The sequence below is a fragment of the Propithecus coquereli genome, unplaced genomic scaffold, assembly GCF_000956105.1.
Source record: "Propithecus coquereli isolate 6110/MARCELLA unplaced genomic scaffold, Pcoq_1.0 Scaffold449, whole genome shotgun sequence".
NCBI lineage: Eukaryota > Metazoa > Chordata > Mammalia > Primates > Indriidae > Propithecus > Propithecus coquereli.
In genome coordinates, this window is record NW_012150274.1 from 784,054 (window position 1) to 805,705 (window position 21,652).

The window sequence follows — 21,652 nt, forward strand, 5'->3', positions numbered from 1 at the left end:
CTGGGCTCAGGTGATCCTCCTGCCTCAGCCTCCCGAGTAGCTGGGACTACAGGCGCCGCCACTACGCCTGGCTAATTTTTTTTCTTTTTGGTAGAGACGGGGTCTTGCTCTTGCTCAGGCTGGTTTCAAACTCCTAAGCTCAAGTGATCCTCCTGCCTTGGCCTCCCAGAGTGCTGGGATCACAGGCGTGAGCCACTGCACCCGGCCAAGCTGAAACCTGAAGCTCTTTATTACTTAGGAGCCACCAGAGCCCTGCATTAGCTCCACGGTTGGGCCATTGGCATCACCCAGGGCTACAGGTCCCGTATGGCTGTGGCACTGCCCTCCCGGTCTTGGCTGTTCTAAGTAAGAGGATGTCAAAAGCTGTCTCAGAAGCTCTACCCAAGGGGAGGCTCCCCACGCTGGACTCGACACTCTGCCCTGACACCCTGCGGGCCCTGCCGACCAGCTGTCAGGCCGCTGGCCTCTGTCTTTCTGAGGGAGCAGCCGGGGCTGCCCAGGAAGCTCCCTGGGGTCCGGGATGCCCCAGTGGTGGCACTCTGGGGTCAGCCAGCCGAGCGGGGATGGGCAGTGGCGGCTGCTTGAGCTGGGGCAGGGTGGGCACAGGGGAGTCGTCCGTGAGCAGCAGCCTTGAGCCCGGCGATTCCACCCCTTATTTTTTGTTTGTCTTTATTTTAACAAGGAAAATGCAAAAAGCGAGGCGACGGCTTGAAGATGGAGAACGACCCCCAGGAGGTGAGCCACACCCCTGTGCTGCCCACAGCTCCCCCAGCCGCCTGCCGCAAGTCAGCGCCACCGCCTTTGCTTCACTCGGCAGACGTCCCCTTGGGCTGACCCCGGTTTGAGTTTGGCCTCAGAGGCGTTTGCGTGAACTGGCCAAACGTGATGCCTGCGTCACAGCGCCGCAAGCCCTCCGAGCACAGGGCACGTCTCAGAGCCGGGGCCCGCGGCCTGTGGGCCCGCGGCCTGTGGTGCGAGCGCGTCTCCCTCCTCGGAGCCGCGCTGGGGCCGGCGGAGCTGCCAACGCCCTCCAGTCAGGAAAGGGTCTGCACGTCCCAGAGTGTCAGCTGTGTCCTCCCATCCCTGTTTAGGGTGCCACTTCCTGTCCCTTCAGGGCAGGGGGCTAAGTGACCGCATCCCGCCCCTCCGCTGGCGTGGGTCTCCTGACGTGGCCCGCAGCACCGCAGCCACCGGTTTCTGGCTCTGGGAGGCTCTGGAAGGCACATCTGACCGAGGGTGGCCGACCGCCAGCACCGCTTCTCTGTTCCTGAGTGGCGGTTTGGCAGGTCATGAGCCCTGGGGACGGTGCTGCCGGGGGTTAGTGACTCCCCAGGGCAGGTGGCTTGTCCAGGGCCGCCAACAGCAGGGTGGTGTTTCCTGTCGGACCCTTTCAGGCAAACTTCCGACCGCCGTGCTCAGTAGTTAGGGTTTTAATGTCTCTTCAGCGTGTTTTTTTCCAAATAAAAACAGCTCTGTTTCCTTTTCAGATTAGAAAGTCCTGTTGGGCTGTTTCCAGGTGACTGTGGCCCACATGGGTGGAACCTGGCCCGGAACAGCCTCACACCTACCTGTTCCCTCCCGTCTCCAGGCGGAGTCCGAAATGGCGCTGGATGCTGAGTTCCTGGACGTGTACAAGAACTGTAACGGGGTGGTCATGATGTTCGACATCACCAAGCAGTGGTAAGGCCGGGTGCTGGCTGGCAGCGGCTGCCCATGACTCTCAGCCCCCCTCTCTGTCCGCCAGTTAACAGAGCGGCGTCACTCTGGGCATGCTGAGTGCCTGTTGGCATGTGCGAGTGCCACCTGGCCTAGATGTCCCTGGGCATTTGGGCTGTGGGGAGAGGGCGCGTGGTCACGTCCGTGCGAGGAGGGCGAGGTGGGCTGGACAGGCTCAGGCCAGTTGCAGAGGGCGGCCTGAGGTGAGGCGCACACGTCTGCAGTCCTTCCGGAAGTGCCACCTAAGACTTGGCCGTCCGGTGGCCACTTGAACTGGTGGCTTCCCAAGACCCCCACCTTCGGTGACTCGCCAGGAGGAGCCTGAGCTCAGGCCGATCACAGCCCAACAGCAAAGGGAAGAGGTGTGCCAGACGACGTCTGGGGAGCCTGGGCGTGAGCTCCCCAAGTCCTCTCCACGTAGAGTCACGTGTGAGACGTCAGCAGGAAACGCCAGAGCCTTAGTGCCGGCATACTGCCAACACACGGGAGCTCCGGGCTCTGGGAGGAAGGCGTCCCCACGGGGACCAGCAGTCCGGGAGCATGGGCCCCTCCTACCAGGGGCCCTGGGAACAGCAGGAGCAGCAAGTTCCCTGACACGCGGGCACCTGTCTTTGGGAGCGTTGGGATCTTGCTCCACAGAAGCTTCTTTCACTTCACAACACACCCACACCACCGCTAGGCACGTCGGCCCGCCACGGGGCCGCGAACTAACCTGGGGCCAGAGCTCACACTTGGCACACGCCAGCCACACAGGCCTGAGGAAGTAGGCCTGCCGCTCCCTGCTGGCCATGGCCCAGCCAGCACCACCTCTGCCAGCCTTTGCCCACGTGCCTTCACCCCCCCCTCCCAGCCTGCGATGCCAAGGCTGACCCCTGGCACACGCGGAAGAGGCCTCCGGGTGGCCATGAGCATACGCGCCAGAAAACCATGCCCAGGGCAGGCACCGTCCCCTGGCCGCGAGCTCCAGCCCAGCAGGGCACCAGGAGCCACATGCCAAGTGAGGGGCAGTGCTCCACTCCCTCAGGTGCAGGACTGGGAGGACATTTTCTCCTGTCCTGGTGGCGGTGGTCCACTGCCCTGCTGAGCGGGAAGTGGCTTTTCCCACATCCAGTCAAGTCTGGACACCGAGTGGCCATGTGGGCTCCACCAAAGTGTCCTGTACGTAGCCTTTGCCAGACGAGCTCCGTGACGCCTCCCACAGCCACCAAGGGAGCAGAGCGCTGGGGGACAGCAACCGCGTGGGCACTTGGGACAGTTGGCTGCCACCCGGGCTGAGGCGTGAGGAGTGGACAGGAGGGACAGGTGGACACGAGCCAGCCGGGCAAGAAGTGGCGCAGATGCTTGCGCAAGGGCTGGGAGACCCCGTCGGCAGGGAGTGCTCAGCGGGCACCCGGCGCGGACACTGCTGAGCCCTTAAACCGCACGTCAGCTCAGCTGGTGCCTGGGCCGAGCATGGAGGACAGAACACGACCGGCCGGGATGGTGGCTCTCGGCGCCCTGTGGGCTGGCGCACACGCCCCCAGCACACCTCAAGGCGCATTCTGAGCCACGAGAGGCAGGACGTGCCCAAGGACAGAGGCCGCGGGAGGCTGCAGGCGGCCACAGGCCTGGCCTTTGTTAGTGATAGTTGACGTTACTGTGTGCGGAGTAAACTCAGGAACATTAGCGCACACATCTTCCACTCGTTCGTATTGGTTTTCTCTCGTGAGGAGGTTTTGTTACACTTGTAACGCTGGTTATTCCTCTCTCTGCACACCATTCGGAAAACGATTTGGGATGACCCGCGAGGCCACGCAACTGGCAGCTCCACGGCAGGCACAGGCCTGGAGAGGCCGCCGAACCTTCCTGGCGGTGACCGCTGAAGAGCAAAGCCCTGAAGACAACTCGGCTGTCAGGAGCCACGTGCCAGGAGTGGGGCCACGCACGGGGAGCAGGATGCAGGGCGGTGCAGGATGAGGGCAGACCCAGGCAGACCGGGGCCGGGTCGTGGGGACGTGGTGTCTGGGACGGGGCTGGCGGGGCCTGCAGGCCGGGAGAGGGCTCAGCGCCCCCTGCACTTCATTCCTTCAACTCTGCACACATGTGACTCGCTCTCTTGCAAGCAGGATCTTAGAAATGACAGGCAGCCACGGCCCTCGGCGCAGGCCCACACCAGCTACCTGGGAGGGCCTGGCGTCCCTGGGCTGAAACTGAGGCGGGTCTCCTCCCCGCTCTCCAAAGGACCTTCAACTACATCCTCCGGGAGCTGCCAAAAGTGCCGACCCACGTGCCGGTGTGCGTGCTGGGGAACTACCGGGACATGGGCGAGCACCGGGTCATCCTGCCGGACGACGTGCGCAACTTCATCGACAGCCTGGACAGGTGGGTGCTGGCGGCCCTGCTGCCCCTCAGTGCGCTCAGGCAGTGCCAGGGAGGGACACTGAGGCAGCCACGGTGCTCACTCCCTCTCTGAGGCCAGTCCCGGCCCTGGGGGTGGGGTTGAGCCTCTCAGGATGGGGGTGGGAGGGGGCCGGGCCAGGATGGGTGGGGGGAAGGGGCAAACAGGCCCTGGGCAGAGGGGGACTCACTGGGCTCATAACACACTCGGGTCAAAGCAGAAGGCTGGTGCGTGGGAGGCCTGAGCTCGGGCACGGTGGGGTCACCTGCAGGCGACTCGAGCTCAGCCCCTGAGCAGGGCTCAGCAGGGTCCCGTTCCCGCAGGAGCCTCCTGCAGTTGGGAGGCCAGCATGGATGGGGGCCTCAGGCCCAGGTATGGTCTTGGCACAGGAGGGGCCAGGCCACACCCCCCACCAAGGGTCCGTCTGCTTTTTTGAAAATAGACCTCCAGGTGCCTCCTATTTCCGCTATGCTGAGTCTTCCATGAAGAACAGCTTCGGCCTGAAGTACCTTCATAAGTTCTTCAATATTCCATTTTTGCAGCTTCAGGTAAGTCCTCACCACACAGGGTGGAGTGGGCAGCGCTCACGTCTCACCCGTTTCTCCAGGTGCCTCTTGCATGGGGATGTGGCCTCCATCCCAGGCCCTCAGAAAGCTGTGTGTGGGCTTGGAGGCTGGGCCGGCCAGAGCAGAGAGGCCTGCCTAGGCCCCGCCCCCTCTGCTGGGCAGCAGAGCGGACAGTTGGGATGTGGCGCCTTTTCCACTCACAGACCCTGAGCTCCAGGTGGCTGCCGGGATGCTGGCTGGGTGCCAGCCCCTCCCCCACCCTTACCTGCCCCGTACGCACCTGTGTTCCTCGCCACCCCCCGTGTGGCCCTCTAGTGACCTCGTGCAGCCTTTTAGCTCTTTGTCAACATGTACCATCAACGTCCCCTGTCTCTCCTAGTCCCTAGGCACTCCTGCTTCTCGTAGTTTATTTGCTCTGTCCTATAAAGTCCCCCCAGCGTAGGTGCAGGGCAGCAGCCCGTGGCTGTGTCCAGCCAGCAGAGCCTCTGTGGTGGCAGAAAGGTACAGCCCTGCTGTCCCACAGGTGCCACTCCTGCCACTGTGGCTGCTGTGGCTGAGGGTCTGGAGTTGGCATTTCATATGACTTGGGTCTGAATGTGAGTGGCCACACAGCCCAGAGGCCCCATCAGATCAGTTCTGGTCTCAGGCCGCGCGTTCCTGCCCGTGAGGGGGTCGTGGCAGCCGGTGTGAGGCCAGCCCTGCCCAGGAGGCCTGCACTCGAGGGCCAGGGCAGGAAGGCCTTGTTCTCCAGAGGAGAATGTTGGGGCTCCTTAGCCTAGGGGGCAGATCGTGTGAATAGGAGGGGTGCTTTCTGTCCTGGTCTGCTCCTGTGACTGGCATCCCCCGAGCCACACTAGCAGCCGGGGTGTTGTACTGACCACCGGGATGAGATCGCCCAGGCCTCCAAGGTCTCTCCGTAGTGTTGCGCTTGGCAGCTGGCCCTGCTGCACCGAGTCCTGACCACCACATGTCACCACCACACTGAGCTGTGTGGGGTCCTCAGAGGGCAGAGAGGAGCCACTCATCACACAATGGCATCTGCTCAGGGCTGGCTACTCCCCTTCCTGCAGAGGGAGACGCTTCTGCGGCAGCTGGAGACCAACCAGCTGGACATGGACGCCACGCTGGAGGAGCTGTCAGTGCAGCAGGAAACCGAGGACCAGAACTACGGCATGTATGTGGCCCTCAGGGCCAGAGTCCCGTCCCCCCTGCCTAACCGGAGGCTGCCTGCCGGCACTCCAGCCCAAATGGAGGGTGGTGCCCTGCCGCGCTGCAGACGGCCATGGTGTGCACTGGGGACCAGTCAAGGGAGTGCCACACGTCTGGGGTACATGAGCTGTCTTCAGAGGGGTCACAGCTCGAACATGGTGGTCCTCAGAGAAGGGAGCACAGTCCCAGTCCCAGGGCTCGACTCTGCATCCTGTCAGCCCATAGTCTTTCCTATTCCTGTATTTTGGGGTTTTATCATAAATGCGCAATAGTGAACTATTTAGAGTAAAATAAGTACTCTCTAGATCAAATACATTACGGTTTTAATTGGAGCTAGGCTTACCTTGGGAGGCAGGACCCTGGCTGCTCCAGTGGCTGCTGGTTCCTGGGGACAGTGGAGGCAGACACTACCTGGGGATGGGCCGTCAGGGCCCAGGCATGTGGGGTGCTGCCCATGCCCCAGCACTTTGGGGCTCTTTGGTTGACCTGGCAGGACTCCCCAGGTGCTCCACAGCTGGCCGGCACGACAGTGTGGCCAGGCCACTGTTTGCGTGGACTCCCCAACTTGACTTGCCTCGTGCAGAATGAGCCACGCCTGCTGGTCCCTAGGTGTGTGGCACCCGCCACTGCTGACAGGGTGGCCAGACCGGCTGGTCCTGATGCATTCTGGCTGTGGCCACTTTCCCTGTTCGCGGGCTTGGTTTTACAGATTGGCACCAGTGTGGCATCAGGCTTTTGAGAGCTCCTCGACTCTGAAAGCCCCCTTGTGCTAGAGACACACAGGGCAGGACGTGGAACCTCCCTGTGCTGAGCAGAGGGTAGCTCAGCGTCTTCCTCGGTGTGCGTGGGCAGCACGGGCGGCCCTAGGGGCTGTCGGCTGGGTGCCTGTCCTGTCGCCCTCCGGCTCCTCAGGGGCACTTCCTCTCCAGGGAGGCTGCAGCCCTGAACCTGACTTGGAGGCCTGGGGGAGGAGCCAGAGAGGCTGTGTGCCCCAGGACCCACACAGGACCATCGCACCAGTAGCCAGGCTGGCCCCAAAGGGAGCCGGAGCCCAGGTGCTTCTCTGTGCACCGACCTGGTGTTTCCTGACGGAGCTGGGCAAGCAGCCCGGGACAGGGCAGGGGCCAGCAGCACAGTGACCTGGGCGGGTGTCCACCAAGCCCCACCCTCTCCTCGTCCCAGAAGCCTCCCTTTGCTGGGGCAGCGAGGCCCGCCCGTTACCACACGGCAGCATTCTGCATGGAGTCCCCGAGGGCTGTGCCTCAGGACAAGGAAACCTAGGAAATACATCTGGAGCGACTTTGCAGGGAGCCGGACGCCCCAGCTGGTCATCTGTCTCTGTCACACCTGTTGTTTCCTGCCCTTAGGACCCTCGTTCAGTGTTAGCAACAGCCAGGAGTTACTTTGCGTCCCACCAGGGTGTGCTGGGAACGCCCGGGGAGAGGCCGGGGCGCCCCACTTCTCACTCCCTGCCTTCCCCTCCAGCTTCCTCGAGATGATGGAGGCTCGAAGCCGTGGCCACACATCCCCGCCGGCGGCCAACGGGCAGAGCCCGTCCTCAGGCTCCCAGTCACCGGTCGTGCCTCTGAGCACCGTGTCCACAGGGAGCTCCAGCCCCAGCACACCCCAGCCCACGCCACAGCTGCCCGCCATCACCCCTGCAGCCTGCCCCGCCCCACCGGCCCCTGCGGCCCCCCTAGAGGCCCCTGCGCCGCCCCCAAGGCGCAGCATCATCTCCCGGCTGTTTGGGACCTCGCCTGCTGCCCCCACGGCACCTGCCCCTCCAGGTAGGCCCCAGGGCAGCCCCTCAAGGAGGTCCGTGCAGCGGCTCCCTGGCCACGGCTCCACACCATGGGCCCCTGTGCCCTGGGACTGCAGTGTGGCCCCAAGTCTCTGGAAAGCTCCCCTCTCCCACCTCCCGGGTGGGGCACAAGCCTCCCGCCCCAAGGTCCCAGTCCTGCCAGCACAGCCCTAGGGTGGCCCTGGCGTGGGGTTGGGGGTACCCTGAAGGGTCAAGTGCCAGCGCCTGCTGTTCACAGAGCCAGCCCCTGTGGCAGAGGCCCCCATAGAGGTCCGGAATGTGGAGGACTTTGTTCCTGACGACCGCCTCGACCGCAGCTTCCTGGAAGACACAGCCCCCTTGGAGGATGAGAAGGGAGCTGGAGCCAAGGCCCCGCGGCAGGACAGCGACAGGTCCGGGATGGGGCTGGTGGACCTCCTAGTGCAGGGCCTGGGCCCTTGCAAGCACCCTGGGAGTGTCCTTGGGCCAACTGCACGTGGGGGCGTTGGCAGGGCTGCTCTGGGCCCCCAGGAGGCCCAGCCGCTGTCTCCCAGTGGGCCAGGGTGGGCTGCACAGAGGAAGAGCCCGCAGGCCTCGATTCCTGACCCAGGGGCCAGAGCTGGGCCCTTCCCCTTGGGCTGCTGACCCCTCCCAGCACACTGTCCACGCACCCTCCCACTGGCAGAGCGGCAGCAGGCACCCCTGTCTGTCCAGCCTCACGCTGTCCCTGCTCTGCCCAGAAGCCCCGTGAGAGCGGAAGTAGGTCTCCCGCCAGGACCCGGCCCCCAGACAGCGCTGCCCCAAGGTCAGGGCATGTCGGATACCAGAGGTGCCCAGAGATGGGGTAGGGGCCCTGCCCCCAGACCCTACCTTGTGGCCTCTGACTGCCCTGCCCCTCCTTTGCAGTGACGGGGAGGCCATCGGAGGAAACCCCATGGTGGCAGGTTTCCAGGACGACGTGGACTTCGAAGACCAGCCTTGTGGCAGACGCCTGCTGGCCTCAGGCCCTGTCCCCAGTAAAAACGTCACACTGTCCAGCGAGGAGGAAGTGGAGGCGCCAGACCTCCCCGGCGTTGCTGCCCCGGCCCCCCAGCCGTCCTCAGAGCCAGAGACACAGCGGTACGGGCGGGGTCCTCAAGGGTGTGGCCAGGACACGCCTCAGGCACCTGATCCTTCTGCTTCTTCCTCAAGGTCCTCCGCAAAGGCCTCGAGGCCACAGAAGGGGGCAGCACCCCCAAAGGCCGAGGCACCCCCCTGGCCGGGAGGTCCCCCCGTGCGCACAGGTCCCGAGAAGCGCAGCAGCGCCAGGCCCCCCGCCGAGGGCTCCTTGCGCAGGCCGGAGGAAGGCAAGGCCCAGCAGGCGTCCTCGTCAGAGAGTGACCCCGAGGGGCCCATCGCCGCACAGATGCTGTCCTTTGTCCTGGATGACCCCGACTTTGAGAGCGAAGAGTCAGACACACAGCGGAGGGGGGTGAGCACGCCACTGACCAGGAGGGTGAGGGGCTCCCAGGCGGGGTCTGCGGGTAGGCTGGGGAGTGGACAGGAAGCTGGTGGGAGCAGTGTCCCGTGTCACCACTCTCAGGCCTAACTGGACACTGACTTCTGGGTTGGGTTTGGGGGTCCCACAGCATCAGGGCCCCATGGGGGTGGGAGTGATGGCGGCCTGACCAGCCACTCCCTCTCCAGGATGAGTTCCCCGTGCGAGACGACCTCTCCGACACGACCGAGGACGAGGGCCCTGCCCAGCCACCCCCGCCCCCCAAGCCCTCCGCCCTCACCTTCAGGCCGAAGAACGAGGCGGATCTCTTTGGGCTGGAGCTGGAGGCCGTCCCCAAGGACAGCAGCGAAGAGGGTGGGTGGGTGCCAGGGGCATGCCCACCTTCTGGAGCCTAAGTGGGACTTTGGCCCTTGGTCCTTGTCCTATGGCAGCCCAGGGACCTGCCTTCAGAAAAGAAAGCCCAGTCCGGAGGCCTTTTCCCATCTGCTGACCATGGGCGTCTGGAGGCAGAGGGGCTGTGTCGGGCTTCCTGGCTTTGCCCAGGTCCTAGGTGGCCCCGTGTCTAGCTCTGCCCGATGTCTACAGCGTGGCTCAAGGCCCCTCCTGGAGGGCCAGGGCTGACTGGCCTGTGAGTTTCTGGACCAGTCCTATTATTATTTGGGTCCCCTGTGCGCCCAAGAGTTTGAGCTGCCGAATCCCAGGTGCCTGTGTCAGCTGCACCACAAACCCCAGGCTGGTGGGGGGCTGACCTGGTGTCCACACAGGAGGCATTTCGTGGCCTGGGCAGTGCTCTGCAGCTGACTGGGAGCTCATTTTACTCTAAGTGCAGCCCTCTTGTGCAGTCTGGCGTGGCCTGCAGCTGCAGCCACGCACTGCGGTGGCTCCGTGCCCCAGCCAGCCTGGCCCTGTCCAGCAGCTTAACCAGAGATTCATCGCAGAAGTTTCTCATCAGAGAGGCAGGTTGCAGTGGGAGTGCATTTGTACACAGCGCATTGTCACCACCATTTCGGGTGCCCCAGCCACCTGTGCAGTGCAGAGCTGTGGCCAGGGCCAGCTGGACCCACCCTGTCCCCCGCCCAACACTAGGCAGGTGGGAGGGGACGGTGGCCTAGAGGTAGGGCCCCTGCCCCAAGACGGGGTGACATGCTGGCCAGCTTCACACCGCGTCCTGCCTCCCATACCAGGGGGCGGGCAGGCCCCTCGCCTGAGGCTGCGCAGGGCACTGAAGTGCATCTCACCTGTGCAGGTAAGGAAGGCAGACCGCCCTCCAAGGAGAAAAAGAAGGAGAAGAAGAAGAAGAAAGGCAAGGAGGTACGTGTCCCCCTCGGGCTGGCGGGGCCTGGGTGAGGGCCCTGGTCCCCGCCTCTGGGTGATGCCCCTCCCGTGCCCCAGGAGGAAGAAAAGGCTGGAAGGAAGAAGAGCAGACACAAGAGGAACAAGGACGAGGACAAGGACAAGGAGGAGCGGCGGCGGAGGCGGAAGCCCCCCCGCAGCAGGGAGAAGAAGGCCGAGGATGAGCTGGAGGCCTTCTTGGGCGGCCACCACCCTGGGGGTGGGGACTATGAGGCACTCTAGGCCTTCGGCCACCCTGTGCTCGCTGCCGCCTCGGGGAGGCCTGTGCCCGGCAGCCTTTGCGGTCAGCGGCCCCTGGACTGGGCGCTGCAGGTGCTGGGCTTCCAGGCCCAGCATGAGCCTGCCCTGCAGGGAGGGAGGGGACAGCTGAGCTCAGCCGGGCACAGAGGACGACTGGCCCTCTTGGGGCAGAGCCACAGCCAGTCCCCAGCATTTCTCAGGGAATTGACTGAGGCGGAGGAGGGACCCACCAGGGTCTGTTTACAGAGGCAGGACCCGGGACCACTTGGCTTCTCGGCCACCCACCACCTAGCGCCCGCTGCTGCTTGCCCTCCTGCACTCACCCAGGCCTCAGCATGCCGGCAGCCCGCTTCCAGCCACAGGGCTTGGGCTGCAGACAGCCCACGGCTGGCCCTGAGCACAGGTGTGCAGCCTTGCGGGAGGGTGAGGCGGGCAAGACAGTGTCGCCAGAGGTCTCCTGGGGGGAGTGCCTCCAGGGACAGTCTTCCCGCTGTGGCCCCAGTGCGCCGCTGCTCAGGTGAGCCCACAGGCAGGAGCTGGGAGGCTGCTCAGACACTCCACCCGGACCATAAAGCTCTCCTGTTTCACTGCTGCGTGTGTGTGTTCATCTCCCTGCGCCTGCTCCGGAGCCACCTGCAGGGCACGAGCCCGCAGCCCCCTTTGCCCAGGTTGCAGTGGGTTGGCAGGAAAGCCCTTTTTCCCAAGGCGCAGTTGCCTCTGGGACAGGAGGTGGCCCGACAGCGCTGGCCCAGATGGCAGAGGAGGATGCTACCCCAGGTTCCACAGCTCAGCCAACACCCAGACCGCTGCGCCCATGTCAGATGCTGCCCAGGGTGGATCAGCATGGCCACACCTGGAAGCCCCCAGCCCACCTAGCCAGGGCCAGGCAGCTGCACCCAAAACACCGGGGGGCCCCAGCCCGTTGACGCACCTGTCTGCACTCTACAGGGCCTCCAGCCTCCTGGGCAGCCGCCAGCAGCGCCCAGCTCCACCACCCCCACAGCCACTGTCGCCATGAGAATGGGAGGGGCGGGTGTTGCTGGACCCCCTGCCCTGGGCAGGGGCCAAGGGTTGGACCCACCCCTCCCACCTAGGTCTCCCCTCAGGTTCCTTTGTGGGGGAGCTCTGTGCCCCTGGGCTGCCACGGCTCTGAGCAGGTACTGGGGGCCAAACCCTTCAGTCCATAGCCAGTGCAGCCAGGGCTGTCTTTTGGGGTCCCCTCATGTGGGGTGGGTCAACATTAGTGAACTTGCCCAGGACCACACAGGGAGCAACAGCGTCAGGGTCGCAAGGGACCCTGCATTGAATAGGATGCAGAACAGGGCAGGTCTCACCCTCATCTGTGACAACCCGCCCCTCTGCCAAGCTGGGTTGTGCCCCAGCACCTTGGGGAGGGGGCTGGCGGGGTTGGAGCGAGGATGTCTGGGCAGGTTAGGAGTGGGCCATGTGACAGCCCATGCTGGCTTCACCCAGGAGGGGCTGGCTTCCTGGAGACACAGGAGTCTGCAGGCCCCACTTGGGCCATCTGGCCCCAGGTACCTGACGCGATTTTGGCAGCTCTGGCACTGAAGTGGACAGGGCCTGGGGAGCGGCCAGTGGGGCAGGGAGTAGCCCATCTGCTCCTACCTGAGCCCAGCGGGGGCTGTGAATTCCAAGAGCCTCCCTCCCCGCTCCGAAGCCGGCGAAGCCCAGGCCGGCGCTCCGCTCCTTCAGGGCCTTGCTCTGAGGCCCTGCCAGGCTGCAAGCTGCTCAGGCAGGTGTCCTGGGGGCTGGGTTGGGGGACTAGCAGGCTGCTCCTGGGGCACGAGTCCCCTGCTTACACCCTGAGATCTGTGCCGGGGATGCTGCAGGGACCCCGCATTCTGCACAGCACCAAGTCGGAGCCAGTGCGGACCACGATATCCGGGCCCCACTACAGCCCCATCGCGAGCGGCCCCTTTAAGTGTGGCTCCCCTGGCTGCCACTGGGGGCAGCACTGAGCGGCCAGGCCGGCGCAGCTGCCTCGAAGCTTCTGCCGGTGCCGGGGACGCAGCGGCGCTGGGGACACAAGAGCAGGCGTGGGGGTGGCACAGCCCACCCGGTCACAGTCGGCAGAGCAGCACCCAGGTAAGGGGTGGGGGCAGAGCTGCCCAGCGTGTCGCTCTCATGGGCGGGGGCTGCCTTAGGGTCGTCCGCAAGGATGGGGAGTCCCCGCCCCCAGGCGGAGCATTGGGTCCCTGGAAGGGCCGCTCCAGGCCGGGCTGGGGGAGGGTCGCCCCCCCCACCGGCCATCCACGTGGGTTCCGGAAGGCCTAGGACCCCGGAGGAGGCCGACCCCACCCTCACCCCCAGGGGGAAGGGATGTCACTGACAGCAAGGCCGCTGTCACCTCCCTGGGGTGGAGCCTCACACCCTGTCATCCGGAGGCTCCGGCCTGGCCTTGAGCTTAGGATGGAAGGAGCAGGAGGTTGGATGGTCCTGCCAGGGGGGGAGAGACTTGGGTGGGGCTGAGCCAGGGGTGGGGACAAGTACGAGGACTTAGTGGCCTGACCCAGAAAAGCAACCGTGCAGGAAGCCCGTTGTACACCTGGGACATAGAGGGTTGACCCATCCAGACCCGGAGAGGGCCATCCACTAGGGGTCCTGCCAGGTGAGGGGCCTGGCCAGCCCCCATCTTGCCCCCAGCTCACCTTAGGGCAGACTCCCGCAGACCAGGTGCTGGGGCAACAAGGCTGGGGCCCGTTGCCACCACCCACCTCCCCAGCCAGCAGGACCCAGACCCTGGGGACCACGGAGGTGCCAATGGTCCACATCTGAACCCTGGCCCATCTTGCAGTGTGGGGGCTGGAGAACCGTGGGTTTCCAAGGAGCCTTGCAGAGCCACAGCGGGGAGGGCCCTCTCCTGTGAAGCGGAGGGGGGGCTGCTTCCTGGCCTGGTTCACGCCTCCAGGGAAGAGGGGCCGCCATGAGCTCAGAGCTCACAGCCTGGCTCCCAGGCTGCGTGCACATCCGGAGGGCGTCCTGTGCACTTGTGCAAAGCTGGGGGAAAGTGTTCTCTGGGCCTTGTCTTAAGCACCCCAAGATAGCTGGGGTCAGAGCAGGTATCTGGAAAGGAAAGTGAGTTTTAGGGCCCAGGTATGCTGTCTGGGGGCATTTCCCTGGCCTGGGCCACACAAGGAGTTGACACTTGGACTGGGTACAGCAGACTCGGGAGTGCAAGCGCCCTCGCAGGCCTGGGGGAGGGGCTCTGTGCTCAACCTGGCCAGCAGGTGGGATGGTTGTGACAAACACTTTGTGCAGAGGGGCTAGGGCCCAGGGACTCGCCCTCGGACTATGCACTCTCAGCGGGGTAGCTCTGCAGTGGGCACCAGGGCAGGGGGCCGCAGTCTCCGGCGACCGGTGGAGCCCGCCCCGCAGGCAGGTCTGTGGATGTGGCCCAATGCGCCCCGTCGCTCCAGCCGCGGACGGCAGGGGGCGCGGTGCTAGGACCCTTCTCCTGCCCCGGAGCCGGCCCCGCCGTCACTCGTGGGGCTGGGAGACCCAGGACCTCCGCGCAGGGCTGAAGGGGGCAGGAACGCGGGAACCCCCGTCGCCTCCGCGAGAGGGTGGGGGAGGGGCAGGCCCGGCGGCTGCACAGCTGGGTTCCTCCCGCAGGTGCTCCCGACGCCGGCATGGAGCGAGCGCCTGAGGCCGTGGCCAAGGCTGGCAGCCGGGGCTGCTCCGCCCGCTGCGCCCCAGGTAAGCCGGGCCAGCGCGCGGGAGTAGCGGGGCCTGGGCTGCGGAGAGGGCCGCCCTGACCCGCGTCTCCCTCCAGGGCAAAAGCCCCGCAAGGCCGAGTGAGCTGGAGCCGCCAGCCTGGGGACCTCTTTTAAGATGACCCGCACGGACCCGCCGGACCTGCTGGTGTCGACCGTGTACCAGGACATCAAGGTGGCGGCCCCGGGGCCCGCGTCCAGGCGCCCGCCATGTGAGCGGCCCGTGGCCCGGCCCGCCGCGCCCGCGCCTTTCAACAAGCGCCACTGCCGAAGCTTCGACTTCCTGGAGGCGCTGGACGGGCCGGCCATGGAGGCGCGCTCGGAGCCGCCGCCCGCCGAGCCCGCCGCGCCGCGTGCCCGGCCCCGCGACGGCGAACCCCGGCGCCGCGCCCGCTCCAAGAGCGCGCCCCGCGCGCCCCCGAGCCTGGCGCCCGCGCCCGCCTCGCCACCGGTGCTGCCGCGCCGAGGCCGAGAGGCCCAGCGCGAGAAGCGGGCCGAGGCATCGCCGCGCCGGGAGCCCGCGTACCCAGCGCTGCGCGCGCTCGCCAACGAGCTACACCCCATCAAGCTGCAGCCGCAGCGGGGCGGCACCGGCCGCATCGCGCCCCTGTGCGCCGCCACCGGCCGCTGCGCGCCGCCCGAACCACCCCCGGGGCCCGCCCCCCACGTCCGCTGCCGCCTGGACATCAAGCCGGACGACGCGGTGCTGCAGCACGCCGCCCGGGGCTCGCGGCCCTGCGGGCCCACCGAAGCGGCGTCCTGGGCCCGCGCTGCCCCGCAGCTCCACGGCCTCACGGTGCCTGGGCCCCGCCACGTGGCGCTGTCCCGCACCCCCACCCCTAGCGACTCGTACTGTGCGGACCCCCGAGCGCTGTACTGCGACGGGCCTCTGCCCGGGCCCCGGGACTACGCGGAGCGCCGCACTCTGCACTTCGCCGCCCCGCCGGGCCCCACCCAATTCTTCTACACCGAGGATGCGGAGGGCTACTCAGGCGGCTTTACAGCCAGCCCAGGCCCTCCCTTCGATGGCTACTGTCCCAGGCCCTACCGGTCCGAGGAGCCCCTGGGGCCCAGCCCAAGACGCGGGGGCGGCTATTACGCAGAAGAAGTTCACACCTTCCCGATCCAGGAGCCGCCCTCCCGCTCCTACTACGGGGAGGCACGAGCCTACGGCCTGCCTTACGGGCCCCGCTTTGCCCACTTTGCCCACGAGGAGCCCCGGGCCTACCCCGCCACGCGCCCCTTTTATACAGAGGACTTCGGGCGGTACCGCGAGCGCGACGCCCTGGCTCGGACTTACCCGTACCCGCGCAGCAGCCAGTCCTGGGCTGACTGGGGCCCGCGGCCTTACCGCACCCTGCAGGTGGCGCCTCCCCACGACCCTGGCCCATTGCTCGCCTCCTGGCACGGCGGCACTGGTACCAGCCCTCCCCGACTGGCCAGCGACAGCCGCCACTACTCGCGCTCTTGGGACAACATTCTGGCCCCCGGGCCGCGCCGGGAAGACCTCCTGGGCCGCGGCCGCAGCTACGAGAACCTGCTGGGGCGCGAGGTGCGGGAGCCCAGGGGCGCGTCCCCGGAGGGCCGGCGCCCGCCCGTCGTCGTGAACCTGTCCACCTCGCCCAGGCGCTACGCCGCGCTGTCCCTGTCCGAGACGTCGCTGTCAGAAAAAGGCCGCGGGGGCGAGGGCCTGAGCCGCAACTGGTACGTCACGCCTGAAATCACCATCACCGACAACGACCTGCGCGCCGCTGAGCGCCCGACCGCCAGGGGCTGGGAGCTGCCAGGGGGCCGCCCGCGGCCGCATCCACCCGCGGCCCCCGCCGGCCCCACCTCTGGCCGCCAGCGCAGCCTGGAGCAGCTGGACGAACTCATCACAGACCTGGTCATCGACTCTCGGCCTCCGGCCGGCCAGGCCCCAGAGCCCGTGACCGACGGCCTGGGCCACCACCTTCGCCGCCTGCTGGACTCGCGGCCCGCGGGGCCCGGGGCCCCCTCGCTGGCGCCGCCGCGCTCGCCCCCTGCCTCGGCCGGCAGCGCCGAGGAGCCTGCGGGCGCGGGGGAGGCGGCCGACGCTTCTCCGGAGCCCAGCGCAGACGAGGACGACCTGATGACGTGCTCCAACGCGCGCTGCCGGCGCACCGAGACCATGTTCAACGCCTGCCTCTACTTCAAGTCGTGCCACAGCTGCTACACCTACTACTGCTCGCGCCTGTGCCGCCGCGAGGACTGGGACGCGCACAAGGCGCGCTGCGTGTACGGCCGCGTGGGCAGCGTGTGCCGCCATGTGCTGCAGTTCTGCCGGGACAGCGGCCCGGTGCACCGCGCCTTCTCGCGCATCGCGCGCGTCGGCTTCCTGTCGCGTGGCCGCGGGGTGCTCTTCCTGGGCTTCCCGAGCCCGGGCTCGGCCGACAACTTCCTGCGCTTCGGCCTCGAGGGGCTGCTGCTGTCGCCCACCTACCTGTCGCTGCGTGAGCTTGCCACACATGCGGCGCCCCTGGGCAGCTATGCGCGCGAGCTGGCGGCCGCTGGGCGCCTCTATGAGCCGGCCGAATGCTTCCTGCTCAGCGTGTCGGTGGCCGTGGGGCCCTGCGCCGCTCCCCCAGGGACCCCCGCCCGGCCTGCGCCCGCGCCACGCAGCCCCGGGCCCACGGTGCGCAAGTTCGCCAAGGTGGCACTGGCGGCCGGCAGCCCGGCGCGTCCGCCCCCGGCGCGGGGCCGCGAGCCCGACATGGAAACGCTGATCCTGACGCCGCCGCCTGGCACGGCCGGCCTGGACCAGGAAGGCGAGGCGGGCCGGCGAGCTCGCGAGGTGGCTTTCATCCACATCCAGCGCGAGCTGCGGCTGCGCGGCGTCTTCCTGCGCCACGAGTTCCCGCGCGTCTACGAGCAGCTCTGCGAGTTCGTCGAGGCCAACCGGCGCTTCACGCCCACCACCATCTACCCCACGGACCGGCGCACCGGCCGCCCCTTCATGTGCATGATCATGGCTGCCTCCGAGCCGCGCGCGCTCGACTGGGTGGCCAGCGCCAACCTGCTAGACGACATCATGTGAGCCGCGGGTCCCACCAGGCTCAGCCCGGGCCTCGCCAAGCCCGCTCAGGGCCCCGCCCCCTTCCTCCTAAGCCCCGCCCCCAATTCCTCCAGCCGCCCCTCGACGCTCCGCCTGGTACCCAACTCCAGCTCTGTCCAGGTCCCCTCCAGGCACTCAGTCCCTCTCCCGCACCCCAGGGTGGTCCCTACAGGCCCTTCCTCTGTCCTTCCCCACCCCCAACAACTCCTCTGCCCCCGGATCCCTTCCTTCTCCAGCTCCCCCTCGAGGACCCCCGAGGCCGGTCCTTGCCCTCGGTGCTCCCCGCTGGGAGGCGGGGTGGGCCTGAGGACCGCCCAGCTCTGCCCTCGCACGGAAGGGTCACTACTGCACAGACCCCACCCGCACAGATCGGGTCCCCCGAAGCTCTCGCTGGAGCCTCCTCAACCTGGTTCCTCTGCGTACAGGAGCCGGTGTTAACCAAAGCCTAGTCTCGTCACTTTAAACACGCCCTACCCCGCCTCCTGTGGCCTGGGGTGCCAGCTGCTCAGAGGCCTTTCCTCTCTGGGGGGCACCCTGGTCGGCCTCCGTGCATGTGTCCTGAGCGAGAAAGCCGCGGTGCGTCCCAGAGAGGCGGTGGGCAGGGCGGGCGATGAGCCGTCCAATCCGCACACTGACAGGGCCACCCGCCCTGCCGTCCCCTCCTCCGGCCGACAGGGTTTGGGCCCTGCAGGGACGGTTGGGGAAAGCAGCCGGAGGATACTCGGAGGTCTTCAGGCCAAGGCGCAAGCCACCCAGCCAGAGGGGCGGGAGACGTGGGCAGAGGAAGCAGAGCATATGAGTGGGGGTGCTGGCTAGGCCTGGCTGCGCGACAAGTGGGGTGCGCGCCCACGCCCCACCGGATGGCCCTAGGCGGCTGCCAGGGCGGAGAGGGGACGCAAACAGCCTCGCAGGCCCTAACGTCACTGGGAGGCCGGAAACCCGTGCAGAGGGCGGGCCAGCTGGGAGGGGACTGCGGAGACCTTAGCTGAAGGGGTTTCTACCCGCTGGAGTAGGAAGGGCCAAGGACCAGCCCCCGGCTGGGAGACGGCGGGGAAAGCGTGCCGGCAGCAGGTGCGGGGCGAGCTAGTGCGTCAGCGCGAAAGCCCACCCGAAGGGGTCGGGATCTGTCCCGAGACTCAGGTTCTTTGACTGCACCGAAGTTCCCGCACGCCCGCTCTGGCCGCACCCTGGGGCCCGGAGGTGCGCCCAGGCCCGCGCCCGGGGCTCCCTGGAGGGGCGAGTGACGGGGGGAGGCCAGGCGCTGCCAAAGGCCCTCCCCGGGTCCCCAGCCCTCCTCCAGAGCCGAGACGGGGCGCCAAGTGAGAGAAGTCGTGAACCCCGCCTCTGCCCCCTGCTCTCGCCCCCGACACGCCTGCGCACCTCCCCAGGGCCGTGCGTCCGCATCGGCCCCGTGTCCCGCTTGTCCCACCCGCCTTCGTGGCCCTCCAAGTCTGGCCGCCGCGCCCCCCCGCCCCGGGGCCTCCGCATTCGGTCCCACGCCTAAAGGCCAGCCTGGAAAGCCCCTGGACAGGAATATTTCCAGTGGGCGAGCGCTTCCGAACCAAGTAAAATAGAACTTGAATGTAGCTGCTGCCTTCTTGTTGTGGGGGAGCGGGGTGGGAAGGAGGGTTTCGGACTGCGGAGGAGAGGGGGACCTCCAAGCGGGGATGGGAGGGGGTCTTCGGACGGCGGGGGGGAGGGGGCGGGGAAGGGGGCGGAGGAGGGTGCCTTCGGACTGAGCGTAGGGGAGGAGGTCGGAGCCCGCGCGTGTCGATGGGCCCCATGGGCCACCTAACTGCCCCGCTCCCAAGGTGCCTGCCACCCGACCCCGAAGAGAGGTACTTTTCTGTCGGCTGGATTTAACCATCACCTATTTCCCCGGTCCACCTTCCCTTTAAGTGAGGTTGGTGTGTCCAGGGCTGCAAGGAACCGGGCTGCGATTGGCCAGTCCGTGCCTCGGGCGGCGGCACTATTGGCTGGAGCTCCGGGCCTCGGGCAGCACGTCCCCGCGGGATTGGCCGCGGCTCTCCCGAGCCGCCTCCCGCGCTGTCCCAGCAGCCCCGGTCGGGCGAGGGAAGGGGCCGCCGGGACCGCGGGGCCCGGCGCGCTCTGAGGAACATGGCGGTGGCGAGCCTCGCTCAGATTCCTGATGTAGACATCGACTCCGATGGCGTCTTCAAGTACGTGCTGATTCGGGTCCACTCGGCGCTGCCCTCCGGTACCCCGGCTGCGGAAAGCAAGGAGATCGTGCGTGGCTACAAGTGGGCCGAGTACCACGGTGAGGGCGGGGCCTGCCTGCCAGGGGGCGGGGCGAGGAGGGTCTGCCAGCCAGGAGGCGGGGCCTGCCAGCCAGGGGGCGGGGCCGCGGGCACAGCGGCCTTGTCGTGTGCCCGAGCGCGCCCAGAAGTCCGGTCCAGCTGGCCTAGAGAAGTCGAGGTCCTGGTGGGAGGGTCCTGCCCACGCCCGATCTCTCTCCCAGTCCCTGCGCCGGCACAGCGTGTCCTTCTCCCTTTCATCCCTGCCCCAGCCTGGGGGCTTCGTCTCCACTGGGGAAGGGGCTGCGCTGAGCAGACGGATGGGAGTCCCTCGGCCTCCTAGGGGGCGGCCAGGGCACGTCCTGAGGCCGCCCTCCCCACCCCAGCGGACATCTACGACAAAGTGTCGGGCGAGATACAGAAGCAGGGCTATGACTGTGAGTGCCTGGGCGGCGGGCGCATCTCCCACCAGAGCCAGGACAAGAAGATCCACGTGTACGGATACTCCATGGTGAGCCTGCAGCCTCTGCCAGGCCTTGCCGGAGGTGCCAGTCCAGAGTCTGGGCAGCCGAACCTTCCCTCAAGGGCCTGATGGTGTCCCACATACCATGTGCCACCAGGGGTAGGAAGCACATGCCAGACCCGGGGGCAAGGGGGAGGCCCCCAGACACTGCAGCCAAGTCCTCTGCCCACCCCAGGGGCCTGGCCAGGTTCTCCTGTCCTCAGGGGGGTTCAGAGTCCCCGCTCTATCTTCACAAAAGCCATCAGCAGATACACACTGGCCCTCACACAGCCCCCACCTTTGGTCTACTCACCTGTGCAGGCCACCTCTCCCCGGTAGAGCTCCCCAGGGTGATCGGGGTAGTGGGTTTGGCTCCACCCTGGGGCACCCAGGCTGTGCCTGTCCCCTCCCACACCTGCTCCTGGTGTCACTGCTGACCGTTGATGCCCAGTGCCAGGGCAGAGGTCGAAGGACCGGGCGATGCTAGTGACCATCTTCTCTCTCCAGGGCTACGGCCGTGCCCAGCACTCCATCTCGACTGAAAAGATCAAGGCCAAGTACCCTGACTATGAGGTCACCTGGGCTGATGATGGCTACTGAGGCCCCCCTGCCTGAGGCTGCCACCTCCAGTAGCCAAGTCGGAACTCTGCCCTTGCCAGGTCCTTCCTGAGGGGCTGGCCTTGCCCTTTCCTTCTGCACCCCCTGGTGACGTGCCACCCTGCCAGGCCTCCGAGACAGACCAGCCTGGCCCATGGGAATTAAAAGCATTGCTGTGCCTGCCAGTTTTCAGATTCTGTGTCTTGCCTTCCCTGCCCTGGGTCCCCACCTGGGCAGGGCTGTCCCGCACCCTGGCTGAAGCAGGGGGGTGGGAGAGCGCAGGAGCAGCAGGGCCCCGCCCAGCTCCACCCCGGAGGCCCCCAGGAATGGCAGTGCACACTCAGCCCTTTGGGGTCTGATAAAGGGGTCACTGCCCCATTTATGGCCTGATGGCCCCTGAGCTCGGCTGCTATCCTCAGGGACATCTGGGTGGAGGCCCAACAAGCCCTTGCGCAAGGAATCAGTGCCTGGCCCCTTGGGCTGGCCAAGGCCTGGGGCGCCCACGAGTGCCCCCTTCCTGGAGCCCACCCCAGGGCTCCCTGCAGAGAGGGGCACCAGTGACCACTGTCCAGGCTGGGCTGTGGGTAGGATGTGAGCTCGGCCCCTCCCCTGGGGAGCCCCTCACACAGTGACACTTGGTGGACAGTGATGGTGGGGTGGGGCACTGCAGGACAGCTGGGGGCTGAGCCACGTTTGTCCCCATGGGTGTCCGTCACCGGCAGTTGTGCGGGCCTTTTCAGCCCGCTGCGTCC

At 66.9% G+C, this 21,652-nt stretch overlaps 3 protein-coding genes across 3 annotated transcripts in view; all 3 read left to right on the forward strand.

Moving 5' to 3' along the window:
- Nucleotides 1-10,785, forward strand: part of RABL6 (RAB, member RAS oncogene family-like 6) — a 31,304-nt gene extending 20,519 nt beyond the window's left edge. Inside the window, exons 4-15 of the mRNA XM_012654800.1 lie at nucleotides 683-735; nucleotides 1,589-1,680; nucleotides 3,937-4,077; nucleotides 4,536-4,641; nucleotides 5,730-5,833; nucleotides 7,354-7,655; nucleotides 7,908-8,061; nucleotides 8,555-8,767; nucleotides 8,840-9,119; nucleotides 9,335-9,500; nucleotides 10,393-10,457; nucleotides 10,539-10,785. Of these exons, the coding sequence (XP_012510254.1) occupies nucleotides 683-735; nucleotides 1,589-1,680; nucleotides 3,937-4,077; nucleotides 4,536-4,641; nucleotides 5,730-5,833; nucleotides 7,354-7,655; nucleotides 7,908-8,061; nucleotides 8,555-8,767; nucleotides 8,840-9,119; nucleotides 9,335-9,500; nucleotides 10,393-10,457; nucleotides 10,539-10,721 (1,859 nt within the window). The 3' untranslated portion in view covers nucleotides 10,722-10,785. The remainder of the gene's footprint in view (nucleotides 1-682; nucleotides 736-1,588; nucleotides 1,681-3,936; nucleotides 4,078-4,535; nucleotides 4,642-5,729; nucleotides 5,834-7,353; nucleotides 7,656-7,907; nucleotides 8,062-8,554; nucleotides 8,768-8,839; nucleotides 9,120-9,334; nucleotides 9,501-10,392; nucleotides 10,458-10,538) is intronic.
- A 3,806-nt stretch (nucleotides 10,786-14,591) lies between these two features.
- Nucleotides 14,592-17,528, forward strand: LOC105818705 (chromosome unknown open reading frame, human C9orf172). Its single transcript, XM_012654799.1, has one exon. It carries the CDS (start codon nucleotides 14,592-14,594, stop codon nucleotides 17,526-17,528), a length of 2,937 nt encoding a protein of 978 aa, XP_012510253.1.
- A 2,076-nt stretch (nucleotides 17,529-19,604) lies between these two features.
- Nucleotides 19,605-21,078, forward strand: PHPT1 (phosphohistidine phosphatase 1). Its single transcript, XM_012654802.1, has 3 exons — nucleotides 19,605-19,824; nucleotides 20,188-20,312; nucleotides 20,811-21,078. The coding sequence occupies exons 1-3, from the start codon at nucleotides 19,665-19,667 to the stop codon at nucleotides 20,901-20,903; spliced, it is 378 nt and encodes a 125-aa protein (XP_012510256.1). The 5' UTR covers nucleotides 19,605-19,664; the 3' UTR covers nucleotides 20,904-21,078.
- Nucleotides 21,079-21,652: the final 574 nt, after the last annotated feature.

Coding starts and splice junctions, on each gene's coding strand:
- LOC105818705 (XM_012654799.1), top strand. CDS start 14,592: ATGACCCGCACGGACCCGCCGGACCTGCTGGTGTCGACCGTGTACCAG.
- PHPT1 (XM_012654802.1), top strand. CDS start 19,665: ATGGCGGTGGCGAGCCTCGCTCAGATTCCTGATGTAGACATCGACTCC. Junction 19,825..20,187: donor CAAGTGGGCCGAGTACCACG/GTGAGGGCGGGG, acceptor TCCCCACCCCAG/CGGACATCTACGACAAAGTG. Junction 20,313..20,810: donor ACGTGTACGGATACTCCATG/GTGAGCCTGCAG, acceptor TTCTCTCTCCAG/GGCTACGGCCGTGCCCAGCA.